This window comes from Anolis carolinensis, chromosome 6, assembly GCF_035594765.1.
Source record: "Anolis carolinensis isolate JA03-04 chromosome 6, rAnoCar3.1.pri, whole genome shotgun sequence".
Classification (NCBI taxonomy): Eukaryota; Metazoa; Chordata; class Lepidosauria; order Squamata; family Dactyloidae; genus Anolis; species Anolis carolinensis.
In genome coordinates, this window is record NC_085846.1 from 59,469,637 (window position 1) to 59,486,730 (window position 17,094).

At 36.6% G+C, this 17,094-nt stretch overlaps 1 protein-coding gene across 11 annotated transcripts in view; it reads left to right on the top strand.

The window, feature by feature from the left end:
- The window catches only part of pde1c (phosphodiesterase 1C), a 436,419-nt gene extending 420,154 nt beyond the window's left edge, over positions 1-16,265 (top strand). For 6 of the 11 annotated variants that reach the window (XM_062957310.1, XM_062957312.1, XM_062957311.1 and 3 more), the window contains 2 exons: positions 6,076-6,138; positions 12,038-16,265. In XM_062957310.1, the coding sequence (XP_062813380.1) occupies positions 6,076-6,138; positions 12,038-12,210 (236 nt within the window). In that variant the 3' untranslated portion in view covers positions 12,211-16,265. Of the gene's footprint in view, positions 1-6,075; positions 6,139-7,945; positions 8,051-10,762; positions 11,040-12,037 lie in introns of those variants that run through there. The other 5 variants (XR_009999660.1, XR_009999661.1, XM_062957313.1 and 2 more) reach the window with 3 other exon arrangements.
- The last annotated feature ends 829 nt before the right edge of the window (positions 16,266-17,094 follow it).

The window sequence follows — 17,094 nt, forward strand, 5'->3', positions numbered from 1 at the left end:
CCCCGGTGACACAGCAGGTTGGAGGCTTCTACGGACAGTGCCAGGTCTTCGGCTTAGAAATGGAGATTAGCCCCACCTTCCAGAGTCAGACATGACTAGACTTAATGTCAAAGGGAAACCATTACCTTAATATGATGTGTCTGAAGTGAATCTGAGCTTGTTCAAAACATTTTTTTGACTAGACGAAATGGTACTCCATCCTTCCTTAAGAGTCCAAGTAGATTAGCAGATGAATATACCACTAAGAAGGCGGCATTTTCCCTCATATCTAAGGGCCACTGCCCACTTTAGAAACATGGTATAGACTATATGGCATGCTCAGCTCTGATGTCCATTACCTTGACCCTATCCTATGGCTCCTAGCATCTGCCCCCAGGACATCAGCTTCATTCTTCCAAATGGTAGGGCCAGGTCTGGAGACTGGCTTGGTACAGATAATCATACGGTATCATCAGGATAGACCAACTGCAGCAGCAATTCTTCACTTGACACATGCATGAAAAATGAAATGCACTCCCACAGTGTCTGGTAATGGCCTCTAATTTAGACACTTTTAAAAGGATATTGGACTTCTGGCCACTGTGGGGAGGAAAGGATGCTGAACTAGTTTTATTTGTACCATTAGTATGTCCTAAATTTATTGATAGCTTATTGCTATTGATTTTCTTCCATGTCAGTTATCTTGACAGCTTATACTGGTAAATAAAATTTAAGCAATCCTTTAGAAATGGGAAAAAGCAACATAACAGTGCAGTTTTCTGTAAAATCTAGATCTAGAAAAAATACTACAAAACTGAAGTAGATATAAACAGATGGTGCTTCAACCTCTATCTTCCTCAATAATTATTATTGTCAATATGCCATAAACAAAATAAATTATGCTTGGTTATGTCATATTTGCTGATATTTGTAATGGAATCAACTAAAGGTTATTTCTCCTATTTCTCACCAAGTATTTGTCCAATGAGAATTGGAATGCACCTGTATATGCACAAACAGATAAAGACTGGCCATCTCCTGTGAGGGAGATGATAAAACCAATATAATACAACTAAAAACCTAAAAATATACAAACATTAAAAAAATTAATCATGAACAGTATTACACTTGAAAGAGGATGTGCAAAGATGCATAAGCAAAACATATACATCTGTCACCCACAGTCATTTTGCAAAAAAAAGACATTTTTTTGCTGGGGTGGAATATCATACAAATATTTTTCTATCAAATCAAGAAAAAATATGCCAATTCATTGCCAGAATAAGAAAGAGACTGGGAACTCTCTGAGTTTGTTCCAGCTTAGCATACAAAATGTGAGTGACTTGTGAGCATGTGATGCTGGCTGTTCTGGTAAATATTTTAAATAAAATTGTATTTATTGTATTTTCATGGGGAAAAGAGGCTTGCTGTCTCTAAATGTGTAAATTAATTTTCAGCTTTTCAGTTTATCTGTAAAGGGGTTTCTTTATGTCCATCTTACTGCCAAATAAAACCAATGAGATCTCTATTTATTAGAATATTAGCCTGCCTTTTCCTGCACTCTAATAGAATGGAGCAGGATGTTCGTGTATGTGTATGTTCATAACCAACATAAGGAAGTGAAACAGGGCTAAATATTTGTGGCCTCTTACCACTTTTAGCTATTTGAACACAAATGTTGGGTAATCATAACATCAGAAATGTATTCTAAGTAATACAAACAGTCCCTGAGTCACAAACATCCAACTTACACATGATTCCTAATAAAATGGGGGCAAAACAACGGGACATGAGAGGAAATCTACCCCTAGGAAGATTTCTCATGGGAAAAGACATCTCCACTGAAGCTGTATCACCAATCCCTGTTTTCACAAAAATTCAATTTTTGCAAAATCCAGTTGCTAGAAGAACAGAAAGTGAAGAGAAATCTTCTGAATAGGGGCACTGACAGCAAAACAAGTCTTGTGGGGCCTTCACTATGCTATCCAAAACACATGCACGCGCACACACACAATATTTTTGTCTGGAGTTACACTTAAAATGTCCCTATTCTGATTTACATAAAATTCAACTTAAGAACAAACCTACAGAACCAATAAAAGATGTTGAAGTTCTTTCAATTGATCAATTAAATTTGAAGACAAAATTATGCTTTAACTTAAGTGTATTTCATTCACTAGTAAATCAGATTGAAAACAAACTTGTACAAGAAAACCAGGTTTTCCACCCTACATGGTCAGTCTGCCCTACTAATTTCTCATTTTTATTTTTGAGGACTGTTATATGCACTGTGGCCCTCCAGGTTCCTGACAACTTTCTTGGTTTGAAAGCCCACTAATTATGTGTGGGATTGCAAACAACTTGAAGTGAGAAAATTTGAGAAAACCTGGTGTAGATGCTTGGGATAGGATGGAGCACAGCTTCTGTAGCAGAACCTGTGTGAAACTCTTAGGCATATTCTATTTTGGTCAGTGCCAGTCACACTCTTGCTATAACTCATTGCAAGATATCAGGTCTATAGAGTAGACACAAATATATGTTGATTACAAACCTTCTGTTTTATCTCTCTATAGTAATAATATAGAATTCTGGACAGCTTTCAAGTTGTGACACAAATCATGTGTTTGGTGTTATCAGATCAGAAGCTGTCTTTTACTGGCAGCTTTGGTTCTTCTCATTACTGTCCATTAGGGTTGTCCAAATATTCGTTATGTTTCTCGTTTCGTAATTATTTCGGATTGTTCTCGTTTTTTGAAACGAGTATTGAAACGTTTTTCCTGGGCGCAACTGGCAATGTAATTTGAACCATCGTTGGCCCATTCTCTAATTGTTTCTTAAATTTTTCGTTAAATTTTTTCCTTCCAAATTTTTTTTTAAATATTTTTTAAATTTTTTTTTTAATTTTTTTTTGTTTCTGCAACCTAACATGAATGGGAGCCTAGCGCAGCCTAACATGGCTACCTCTCCCTGGCCAATCAGAGACTTCCACGATGGCTGAAAAAGGTGGGGGCTAGCATCCTCCGCGTCCACGTGGAGGATCTCTATAAAAATCCCCTCCCCAACTGAGCCAAGCCATTCTGGGTTGGGATACCGAGGAGAGAGGGTGTTTCGCGCGTGCTGGGAAGCTGCTTGCTTGCTTGGGGGAGAGAGGGCTAAGTGGCTGGGGGTAGAGTGTTTCTGTTGTTGCTGGTTCGATATTGTGTTTTTTGGGGGGAAATTGGCTGGGGGCTTGGGGCAGAGTCCTTGCTGTGGCTGGCTTTAGGAAACTTTTTTTTCCAAAGGACATCTACGTCCCTGCTAGTGCTGAGCTTGGGGTGCTTTCCATCTACTCCTGAGGGAGACCTTTTGCCTTTCTGTTTTCTTTTTTGGAATTTAGCAATCACCACATCAGCCCTTCTTTGCAATCCTGAAAGGGGGGAACTTGAAAATAATAGTTTCCAAAGGACATCTGCGTTCCTGCAAGTGCATTGCTTCCCTCCCGCTCCGTTTGTAATCCCAAGCCCCCGGGCTGAGTGTTATTGCAGCAATCAGAAAGACACACATTGTTTTCAAACCTAAAGGGTACATTGGAAGAAATAGTTTCCAAAGGACGTGGGGCACCCGCCAAGGCACTGCTTCCCTCACGCTCCATTTCTATTCCCAAGCCTTGGGCTGAGTTTTATTTCTGCAATCACAAAGTCAGACATTGATTTGATTCAATAGAGGGTCCACAGCAATTTATAGTTTCCAAAGGACGTTGCCAATCCTGTCAAGGCATTGCTTGGCGTGTGCTGCATTTCTAATCCAAAGTCTACACAAGTAGAAGAGGGACTTTTACAGTGATAAGAACCCAATTGGACAGGAAATAAGACTTTCAAACCAGGAACAGGTTTCTTCAAATATTGAAAAATAGTGTATTATAAAAAGGTATGAAAATTCGCCAAAAATCATAGGAGACAGGAAACATTCTGCTATTTGTTGAGCAAAGAGTGTGGAATGTGTTCTCCCACTGTACCAAATTTGATGAGAATAGCTCAAGAAATGAGGGCGGGAGACCCCCAGAAAATTCCCCCCCGGTTTCCTGTTTTTTGGTGATTGCGCATGTGCGTCCGCCATTTTAGAAACATTTTAGAAACATTACGAATTTTCGGAAATATCCAAAAATTTTGGGTGAAAAATTAAGAAATAATTTCTATATCGAAGAGCCGGCACCCCCTACTTTAGAAACGAGAATTGAAACATTTTTCCATCGATCGGACAAGCCTACTGTCCATACTGAGTGCTGAGAGCTCTGTGGGGATCCTGCCATAATGGGGCAGGGCTGGATCCTGAGACCTTCTATATTAAAAGCATATTTCTAATGCTGAGTTGTAACCTGTTCCAGCACAAACAAGCACCTGGCAAAATGATGTGGAAAATACCTGTACAAGTAAAACATTACCTACTATCCCATCAGATGGGCTATTTGTTCAACATATGCTGCTTGCTCTCGTCCTTTCAGGACGAAGCCTGATGTACATGATGTACATGTACTTCTGCTTGGGCTTCGCCAAGAAAGGGGAGAGCAAGCAGTGGTGGTTTCCTGTGTTGCCTTCAGGATAATGGGGGGGGGGGGAGCTGGGTGGTGATGCTTCCCCCATGGGATGGGGATCAGGGTAAATCATGTGATGTGGGGCATGGAGTGATGGGTCCCCCATACTCCCCAACAGATCCCATAAATTTGCCATGATGTGTGGTGAATCCATGGGCCTTTGTAATGAGGTTCTTTGTATATTACTTTTTGGTAATAATATTGATGCTCGTGTTTTTGAAAGATGATATAATGATTTTTTGCATAATGAATAATAATTAATTGTTATTAATCAAACATTGAATGGGGGTATCGTGTTGAGGATTAAGTGGGTTTCCCATTTTTGGTATTAAAAAGTGTTTTTTTTTTAATTAAAAAAATATTAGAATAGAGTAGGGTGTTACCAAGGGGCAACTTAGAAAGCTCCTTTGGAAAAGTATTGTTATCTAATCATTTTTAAAGTAGTATTCTAAACTCAGCTTCTTTTTCATTTTTCATCTTTTCATGATTTTGTTGTGACTCAGCTGGAGCCTCAGATGGGGATTATGGGATTCAGGTTCAAGATGATGGGATTCAGGTTCAGGATGACTCTGATGGGAATTATGGGATTCAGGTTCAGAGTGTTCCTGCTGTGAAATATGAGGAACAGGGAGGCTTTCTCATGGCAGGGAGGACAGCTCCCAGTCTGATAGCATGCAGACAGACTCTAACACTAATGAGCTGGACAGCCTTGACAAAACAGAATCTTTAGATCAAGCTGGCCATTTGGAATTCAGGATTCGCAGGAGTGTTAGAATAGCAAACAAGAGGGAGGTCAGAGGCCAAAGAAATGCTTTCATGCTATGCAGAGGGTATTAAAACGGTGCACTGAGAGAGAAACCTTTGTCAAAGCAACTTCTCACTCACATCAAGAAGCCAGCTCTCGCTTTCCTGGATTATCTTACATCCTTGTGTGTTCATGTTCATGGGACTTTGTCATGCATTAATGGAACCTTGTTTGATGCTTTATGTTTTCTTGGATTATTCTTTTAAGCCTTGTTTTGCAACAATCTTTCGGAACTTTACTTTTGCTTTTTAAGAACTATTTATTTCCTATTTCCTAATAAACTACAAAAGACTTCAACCTGTGTACATCCTGGTGTATTTAGCAAGGTGAAGCTAACCTGAGGTGCGACAGATTTTGATTTTCAACAAACCATAGAATGCTATTTTGTACAAAAGCTAATGATACATGGTATAAATTATAATTTACATTCACATAAATCAGTATTACAAATCTATGTTGCATCCTGATGTGATCATCAGAATTATATGCTTCTTATCTCCTACAGTTGTGAACAACTGGGGGGGGGGGGGATGGACAACATACTAATAGTGCACCACAATGCCGTATTAAATGTTACTGGACTATAATATTGTTAAATTGTTGAACAATTTTGGAATATGTTGCTTGGGAGACACTTGTACATGGATTTGTTTTATGCATTGAGATTGGTGCACAGCAAATGAAAGATGATACTATAATTCATCCTTTTAATTTTTTAAAGGTTCAAAACAACATATGAAAACTGCACCAGTACCAGATTCCACAAATCGGCTTACTTTGCCAGGTTAGTGAGTCCCAGTGTGTTGAAATGCCTGATCAGAAATAATATTAAGTAGTTGCTACTCATTTTTATTTTGTTGTGACAATATGCACCTTGATATATGTATGTGCCCATTCCTCAATGCTACAGTTAATAATAAAATGAATAGCAATGAAATTAAATCGATGATGAAATTAAACAAAATTCCCTCCATCTTTATTGAGTTGATTTTCACAACTACTCTGTTTTCAGTTGCATTATGAATCTGTTGATCTAACAGTTTTAAAATGAAATTTTGTAATAGTTTTGATGCATCAAAGATTTTTGGTTCCAATAAATGCTGTTTAGAAAAGATACACATTATATAGAATGTCTTATCTGTATTGTGTGCTTAAAAATAACAACTACCCTTTGTCAAAGGAGATACTTTTACCACATTTTAAGACAAGGTTCTACCTGAAATACTAAAATATTTCTGTTTGTTGGAACATTTGATTGTTATTAATAATTTTTTTGCAATTCTTAGCATGATTTTTTGTGATTCATCATTTGAAATTAAGCATAGGCTTATTGCACAAATCTGTTGACTTTGGCATATACTTCTGAGGAAAACTGCTGTGAAAGGGGGAAAAAAATAGGTTAACCATACGGAATTTGTATTCTTCTGAATGTCTGACCTGCGTCATCTGTGATTTTTCCTGCCATGCAATTCAGAAGCAATGTCTCATTTATATAGATTTCTGTTTCTAGAATCCACTATATTAGGAGATTTCTGTTGGAAATCCCTAGGAGCTTGAATGAAACTCTTATTTATGACTGGGTCCCAATCATAAGCAAGGTTAAAATCCATATGACCAATTCTAGGAAACTGGTAGTGATTTGAGATCCTATTTTTAAATCTCTGTTCCAGTTCTTCTAATATGATGAATCCTAATATGATGAAAATAAACCAGTTCAACATGAATTTCACTCTTATGCTTAAAGATGAGACAACCTGTCATTATGAATTTCATGTCATTTTCAGAAACCCACAGTCTTCACATTACATCAAAAACACACACTTTTGACATGCACATTTCATAACAAGCGTTATATACATTTCCCCGTTAACCGTGTGTTTCTGCACATTTTCAAAAATGTATTTCAGATGTATGTATAGTTTTGTATGCATGCTTTTCTTCTTCAAGCATTGAAGTATCACAAGTATTGAAAATGGATAGTGTGGACATCTCATTCCTAGTTTCAATAACAACATTTTCATAGCAAAATGGAAATCCAACAAATTTCTGTATAACTATACCCTGACTATACATTTTGATTCTCTTCCATTTTTAGTTTAAAAATATCAACCTTATTAAGAAAAATACGGTGGAGTTTTAATTATCATATAGATGAGATATGGAATACAGCCTTGATAGCAAGCCATTTCATTAGCTAAAGTCAAACCAGGTTTAGCAAATGTTTCTTCCAGACAATCCATCAAACAAGTCATAATGATCCATGGATGTTCTGACATTTTGATTCATCACTAATATCATCAAATGCACAGGGACAGTGACAGTGGTTGAAAAAAAAAGGTGGCACTCAATCAGGTGCATTTTATGAAGAGCACTTTTATGCCAGTTGTCTGGAACCATTCTTAATCTAAGGTACAGTAGATTAAGCATACAAATATTTTACCCAGTCCTAATTTCCTCTAGCTGCACTGCTTCTTGTAGCATTAGAGTTAGATATGTTCTGCTTCAGCTTGTTTAGTTTTATCATGGTTTTCTTAAAATACATGCCCAATGGGAGGTTGACGTTTGTTTGTATGTGGTGTTCTACTTTTCAGAAAAATAAGACTTCAGAAAAGAGCTTTACCACACCAGTGTGCCAGCCCAGTTGCTTGGAGGCATTTTAAAGTAAAGCATGCACTTCCCCTCCCACAAATATGCAGGTTAGTATAAATGTAACCATTATGAGTCCTCTGTATAACATGCTGACATACAGAGGTCTTGGTGAAAGGAAGATCTGAACTTAAAATGCAGACCCTTCCTTGGTACCAGGTATGCCTATTTTTATTAGTGGAGTGCAATCAAATATAGTTCCATACATACATGCATATTACTTGTTACATGTGGGATTGCATGGGAACCATCCACTTTTATGGACAGTGACACAATGTTGTATGGTGAAGATGACCTCATGGGTAGCTAGCTACTATTCAGTCAGCTAGTGATCTTTCTCCCTTCAAATTATAATACCTTTTAAAAGAAGTGTAATGGAACAGGTTTGTCAGGGTTGTAAAACAGGGGCTTTTTGATTATCCGAGCTAAATATGTCATCCCTTTGCATCCCCCAGGCTTATATTTTTGCTCAGAGCTTAGTTGCAAACTCTGTAGTCATTACAGAAAAACTTGAATTCTCAACAACAGTGTCTTGCAAAGTACTATCATAATGTTATGTATTTTGGTATAGCTTGGTCTTGAATTTATTATTTATTTATTTACAACATTTATACCCCTCCCTTCTCACCTGAGGGGACTCAGGGCAGTTTACAAAAATTGGCAAAATTTAATGCCCAAAATGCAATCATAAAAACAAAACAATATAAACAGATCTATTAATAACATTGTTAAAACACATTATAAAAACCTTAAAAATGTATATATAATTATTTCCATTCGTCTGAGATCCTCATGATTCATATTTAAATCAGGCCATGTCAATTTTGTCATTTAAATAGCAATTAAATCTTGTTTAAGGATGTAATTTTTCATAATTTCACTCTTTAAAGAAGCAATGGAAGTATTTTCGATGATTATTTACACTTTGGGAGTTATTCTGTGCAAAATTTGCAAGTAATTTGTGTAGAAAAGCTATTTTATACATGGAAAGTAATATTTCTTTACATAAATTTACTTTTTGGCAAAAATGTTTTCTTGCAGTATTTGAGGATTTAATTTGTAGCAAAATGTGCCTATTTTCTGTACACGAAATAGCACTTTCTGTGCAAAAATGAATATTTTTGCACAGAAATATAGCTTTAGGTGCAGAAAATGCCATTTCTTTTGCTGAAATGTTATTTTATGCATAAAAATATGTACATTTTGCAAATTATAAGTCCCCAGTTATAGAATTTTCTGCACAGGAAAAAAAATGACTGGAAACTTGTTGATTAATCCCAACTAGAGCAAACCCGTTGAAACAATTGCTGGGTGGTGATTTGATCCATAGGTCCCACGGAGTTAATTGATATATTCTTGTTGGGTCTAACTAACAGGATTCCAGCCAATATTTCTTTGCAAAAAATGCTATTACCTGCATAGAAAATTCTATTACATGCAAATAAGTGTTGAAATATGTAGATCCTTGTCAATCAAATATTCTCCTTATTAAGGTTTATTGATCCTTGAGAAACATGTTTTTAATAATTTCTCAAACATTCTAAAATATTCTAGTCTCGTTCTCTTTACAAATTAGCTGCTGGTGGTGTAGATGAAGGCTGTCAGAACTAGTATGCCAAAGGAAGAGGAATGAATTTTTGGAAAGTCTGTGTGGCTGAAATGCCTTGTAAACTGGGATAATTTTTCCAAACCCGCAGATAAAATTGGAAAACATTATGCTAGATCGTACAATGTTGTGTCTTGGATAGATTGCAGGTACTTTCCATGTTAATCCAAGCAAACGTTTTAGACAGTTTGCTCACTGATTTCAAGCATAACTTTCCCTCAGTCTAGCTCTTTGCTTTTTGTTCCACTTTGTCTGATGAAGTGTCTGGAGATCTTTTAAGCTTTCAGTCTGGAGGGAATTTTATTTCTACCTGCCCAATGTGGCTATCTAAGCATTGTCATAGATTTATAGCATTAATACAAATGTCTGTATTTTTTCTTATGATCATCATGACTATGCGTTTTGTATTTTTGTGCGGATGCACACCAGAATTCACATTAGCGCTCTGTTTTGCTAGGTCAAGATATAGTACTTGTCTGTTTCGAAATGCTTTAATCTTAAACATTTTAAAATAATTTACTGAACAGATCTGGTTAAAAAAATAAATCAACATTTCTGGCATCCCTAAGTTATGTATGTATTCCTGAGTTTTATATCGCGGGTGACAGGAGCTGATTTTTCACTCTGCAGAGCAGATCAAAAATCACAACCAGAAGGCACTTTGGCATTTGCTGTTTCCCAGTGAAAAATCAGGAGACTGAAACTCTTCAACATTTTTCTCCAGCTAGCTAGAGCTGCTGAGACTTGATTTTTCTCCCTCATTTAGACTGAACTAATTAGGATCCCTGAATAATTTTTTTCTGTTTGGATTTCTAGATGACTTATAAGGGACCACCATCTCCCTTTTCCTGGGTGATTGTGGTGCAGGAGAGGTTTCACAATGATTCAAGCCAATCTGCTATTTCTTTTGGGATGTAGAATGATAGCTGACTTTTTAAAAATTGATGTTTTGTCTGATTCCCCTACCTCCCCCATCGGCAAGTGTAAAGAGGAACAAAGTGGTCTGCAGCTCATAGAACATACGTGCTCTATCCCTTATACAAAGCAACAAATATTCAACTACTGTAGAAAATGACAGTGTATTCAGGAAAAAATTATCATGTTGTCAGCATCAATTTTAAAACATTAATTCATTAATATGCACATTTTCCCCCAGATTACCTGAACCAGAATACCGACAACAATGAACATCCACCTTAAGGAATCAGAAGCAACAATGTATAATCAAGACTTAGAAAAAGCTGCTTTAAAAATTTCATCATTTTTTGCATTCTCCAACAAATTGCATTGTTTATTTATTTATATTAACCTTGGAGTAATTCTACTCTACTTTTGTGCACAGTGCTAAGTCCTTACACTCTTTGTACAGCCAACTGTACTGTGATACTGTCTTTAATAAAGCTCTGCTACACAAATGTTCATTTTTAAATTGACATCTTTGTAAAATGATTGTCTCTCTGGGTCAGTATACTATTGCCTGCACACATTTCATTGCAGAATATTCACAGTAGACTACTGAGATCAGTTTCATTTGTCCATAGAGTGGGTCAAAAATGAAGTAAAGTATATGATACCTGTCAAAAACAATGTGTAAAGACAACAGAGTAAAGCATCCTCCATATGCAGATTCCACTAGGCATAACCTTAATATGAGAATCAACCGTGTCTTCCTGAAGATGCTCTGCAGCCAGCAGTCAGAATTATGTTCACTGAGTGTGGAGGCTGGAATATGTAGCTTAGAGCATATGATTCTGTGATTCTATGATTCATATAGTTTCATTTTTGGTTCATATCCTGCCACCAATTATGGGGTTTACCTCGTAACCTGCTGCCTTTCCACCAGATATGAGGCTCTGTCTGATATTTCTGGGCATATTTATACGTGGACACTATAATGCAGCTTGGAATCTGTTTTGGAGAACTGGTTGGGAAGGACCCTTTCCCCCACCTCTGCAACCAGTATAATGACCTTCTCTTGTCTTACTGCTGTGGCCAAGAGGAGAGTCTACTGAACAAGCCAGTACCTGCCGCATACCAGTACTGCCATTTACTGAGGAGTTACGAAGTGGAGGCATTACTTTTCATTCAACCCTCATAGAAATATTTAGCATTGCTTTAGAAGTTTGTGACTGTTGCTAATCATTCTTGTCTTTTGATGAAGCTCCAGTGCAGTCTTTGAGAATAACTGAAATTGGGTGCGTTAAATGCTTAAGATTTGATTTGAAAGTGAAAGTATACAGAATTTGAGACAAATAACTTGTATCAATGTCATTTGCATACTTCTTTCCAGTAATTGTTTGCAAAAATATTGAACATGCTCTCCTTCTAACATATGTGGAATGCTATTTAGCTGTGGAATAGAGGGGGATTCCAAAGACTTCAACAACTGGTCAGTCTACATTAGTTTTGTTTTTATCTTCTTTCTTTCTAGTCATCAAACCTCCAATGCACCATCTCAAGAAACCAAATTTTGCCTCAACAAGCACCACTTTACCACCCTTCCATATGAAAACTGAAGATTCTTTGATGAAATATAAACTGCTTGACCAGAGAGACAGAATGAAGAAGATTCAGCACATTTCTCACCATTGGAATCGGAAATAGATTGTCAGTTATTATTAGAAGTAATTTTGAAAGCAAAGTAATAACTGTACAATGAAAGAAACAAGTATGTAATATAACAAACGCAATGGGTAAATCCTGTAAACATATTGGCTCTGACTGACAAAATATGCTGGGGATAGAGTTGCACCAAATCCCACAATCCGATCCACACAAAATAACGGAAAGGACAAAACCTCTGGATTTGCATTCAGGGCTATGTGCCAAGTATGATAATTTCATTGTGAATTCTATAACTGAGGAGCCAACAATTTGTAAGGACAAAGCCTGTGAAAATTATTTCCTTAAAAAAATATTATGCCCAGAATTCTCCAAGGATGATTATCCAGGGAAAATATCTATTTTTTTAAATAATTTTTATTAAAGTCATTTGCCAAGGAGTATATATCACATTGACAATTTCACACAGTGAAGGGGGATAACATGGGGGTAAGAAAAAAATATATATAGGAGGTTAGGGGAAATCTATTAATCGAAACCCTACATCAGGAAACAAAAGGAAAAAGAAAAAGAGGACCGAAACAGAAAGCAAAAAACAAAAAATCAGAACATCACTTAAATACTAACAGTTATCACATATAATTAAAATTGACTTCCATCAGATGTGTGTTGTTATGTATTGTATTCATTTGGTATCAGCTATACCCTTGTATTTCCTCTTCTATTTGTTTGTTGTATTATTTTTCTCTCCTTTAGTGTTTATTCTGGGACAGTTGTGTAGTCTTTTATCTTTGGCTATTGTATCCTTATATTATCACTTTACAGTTCTCTGTTCTTAAATAGTTTGTAACTAATTCCCAATCTGTTTGTTTTTTGGGTTTGCCTTGAGTGTTCAATAATAAGTATGCTAATTTATCTGCACCCAGGGAAAACTTTATGAGTTGTAGTTCCAAGTTAATAATAATAATAATATTTTTATATATCCTGCCCCATCTCCCCGAAGGGATTCGGGGCGGTTCACAACAGGGACAAGCCTGAAACAACGACACAACATATTTGACAAAAACTGAAAACATTTCAACGATACACAAAATAAAATAATGGACAATGCATTAAATCATGGACAATACATTAAGTTCTGTATTTGGGGAAGGGAAATCCTTTATTTATTTATGTCAATACCACACAACATAAATTGCTGTCTTCTGTTACATGCACTACACAAGTAGAGGAGGGAGCAGGAAGCAGATACCTTTTTCAAATAAGTCGGTCACCACATAACTTATGATCACTGTATTTCATTACATAATAGTCACCACCACATATAAATTGCACACCCATTTTTGGGGTGCCCAAAATGGTATAAGTTGATTTCTTTGCGTAATAGTCGCGCTGCCCACCCATTCGCCTGCCCCTTGGAGCTGGGGAAAGTCCCATAACACTGAGGGGCAGGCATACTGGTGTGTGTGTGTGTGTGTGTGTGTGTGTGTGTGTGTGTGTGTGAGAGAGAGAGAGAGAGACAAGGGAGGCCTCGTAGCTCTCACAGGTACACGGGTAGGTAATTCACCATGTAATAGTCACCACCACATAATAGTTACAAAGAGGAAAATGGGGGGGGGGAGTGTGACACACAGTGAAAGATTGCATTTGACCCAAAGGTATTTTTTCATTCGCTATACTACCCAGCTACCCCCCCCCCAATATATTTTGTCACTTGTTCCCTTTGTTTTCCCCAATACTTTTTTCTGTATAATCATTGCATGAATAGAATATAAAAGGCAGCCAAAGAATAGAACAGTCAAGTATCTTCTTGCTTAATCTCATGGAAACATTGTACTATAGGGACTTGAAAATAATTTGCTGATCCCTGCTTGAATCAGTTGTTGAGTTTCACTAGAACAAAGAAGTGGAGAAGTCCAGTTCTGCAAATAAACATTGCTCCATTAACACAAATAATAAGAAAAATTACAGGACACCAGAGTCACCTTCCTATCAATTGTGCTGGACTTAGAAATTACTTATTCGATCCTTTGTAATACCCACACATGATGAGTTTATATGTTTTTCAATTCCAGAAGACCAAAATTTACAGAAAGCCAAGGCTTCAGTTGATAATTGAAGTTAGACAATTGGGCTGCAGCATCATTTGCATTCCACTCTGGTGCACCAAAAACTAAGACACTCCAAATGATGCTTCATATCCTAGAGATTAGCAGAATATAATGTATTGGTTGTCAGCTCACTATAGCCGCTCCCAAATGAAGACACAAGACTTTCTGTTATCACTGGAAACTTTTACTACAGGAAACATGTAAAAAGCCAAGAGTGCCAGGCATCGGTTCGCGCTCCCTTATATACCCTCCCCCGTATTCAAAGACACAATTCCCGCCAGATAAAAACCTCACGAAATCCCCCCGCCAAATTCTGTAACCGTTTCCTTTCAGGATCAGGCATACCAGGTGTCTGATGAGTATGGAATGTCAGTGACCCGGATTTCTGGTGCCATAATACAGGCCCTGAAGACTGGGTTCTGACATTGGTGTCTTTGAGTGATATTCAGAAGCCTGTGAAAGGAACTCTTTATCAGATTTTGGGGAAAGGTACAAAAATGTGACAGCTCTATTTCAGATGAGAAGTGTAGGGTCAGAGTCAGGGAATAAAGATATTTATACCTGCAGTGCAATAAATGAACGTATAATCTGTGCAATGACAATTGGAATGGCCCTGGATTATGACTGTGGATTATATGATTTTAATAATTAATGTACATGTTTTTATATGCATTATTTCTCTGGTTTTAATGAGACGTTTACCAATTGTATGTTTTTAAGGCATTGAATTGTTGCCGATTTGTGAAGCCTCTCTGATTCCCCCTAGGGGTTGAGAAGGGTGGGGCATAAATATGGAAAATTGATAAATAAAGATATTTTGTGCCTAAACTAATTGAATGCCACACTACAAACAGACAGAACAGGAATATTTTGGTTAATAATAATAATAATAATAATAATAATAATAATAATAATAATAATAATAACTTTATTTTTATACCCCGCCCCATCTCCCCGAAGGGACTTGGGGCGGCTTACATGGGGCCTTGCCCGATAGAACTATCAAATATCAAAACACAGCAATAAAATAGTTATCCAATAAAAACATCAATTACAGTAAAAACAATAGTTAAAATTAACATAAAACATACAATATTAACACTGGAGACTAATTCCTAGAACCCAGGCAAAGTGCAACATTTGCCGAAATGGGCTGAAATGGGGAAGGTAACTTCACAGTTGAAATGGACAAAGTGCAATATAGCATTGGCAACACCTCGAGAATGGGGCTATTATAAAATGGGCAGATAGATCAGTCCGACACCAAATTGCCTCGGACAATGAAGTTTCTTTCTATAAAGTCATGTTAAATTGTCAGCCCACCCTTTATTGTTTTCTGGCTGTCTGAAATATTATTATTATTATTAATAATAATAATAATAATAATAATAATAATAATAACAATAATAATAATTAGCATTGTGAAAATGTTAAAGGAAGTCTGCAGGGATATAGACTTTCAGTGTCAGGTTTCAGCGAATCTGAAGCAAACAGTATTATTGGGAAATAATACTGATCCCTTGATACACTGTGGGCCTTCCTACAAAAGGCAAGATAAAAAGCAGCTGCTTTCAGATTTCTTTATTGAGTTTATGTGAATAGCAAAACAGAGAGAAAGAGGAAAGCAGAAAAGCCTTTCTCACCAGCTGGTCCCAGAATGCTAGAAAGCATAAATATCTAACATGGCCACCAAAATGGGATTCATGAGAAAAGTGGAAGCCGTTGAAAAAAAAATTTTGAATAAATTTTGGAAGTTTTTAAACAGACTAGAAAATTCAACTTGTTTTTGTTTACTTAAGCAAGGCATACTTGATCTGCTTGTTGTATCCCACATGTGCATGTTCTTAAGCTTGGATAAAAAGCTTGCTGAAATGTGTTGTGGATGGCTCTGCTGTTTTGTGGCTGTTATTTCGAAGCTATTTTTGCCTCTGATATGAAATTTCCTGTTAAAGTAATAACCAAGAATACATCTATTTAATCAACTGAGCAATTCCTGTATGTTTTTTTTCTAATGAAAAATCATATGTGGCAAAATACTGCCCAAATAATCTTTGAAAACTGATTGGAACTGTGATTTCTCTTCACCTCTGATTCCAGATGTTGCTGATCATCTCTTCCTCATTTGAGGAGGACTTACCTTAATTCTGTGACTAAAGGGAACATATATTTTTGACAACACAAGTATTGTAAAAAATTATTAGAGTATCTGCATAAAAGCTTGCATAAGATACAATATTATTTCTTCCGAGTGAGCTTTGTATAAATATTCTTTTGCGTGGATGAAGCGTTCTTTTCCCTATATGGGTCCATATGTTATCACATTTTGGTTTTGTAGATGACTATCTAGTAATTTATTTAATATTTAGATTTTGGAAAGGAAATGTTCTTAGACACCTATTTAGGCAACCTGTTAAGACAATCAAATTCAGCTGCAGAGATAGAACTGTCCACTTTATTTATTCAACACTGACATCTAGTGCTTATAGAGAAATCTGCAAGACACTGTTTTAGCTTATGTTCCATAACGTTTTGGTTCATAGGTCATATACAGTGTTTGCAGTTCGCTTTTTGTGGATTTTCTGTTTTGTGGTTTTTCAATAAATTCTAAAAGAATATTATAAATCATAAAAAAATTACAATTTATAGCCTAAGGAAGGGAGTAAGGAGAAGCCGAAAGGAGATAAAAGAAGCTCAAGCAGCAACGGGAAGAGAAGGAAGCGATTTATCAACACACGATTGGTTGATAAAGACTTAAAATAGTCTATAACTAAATATATAGCATCCCTACTTTGTGGATTTTCACTTATTGCAACTG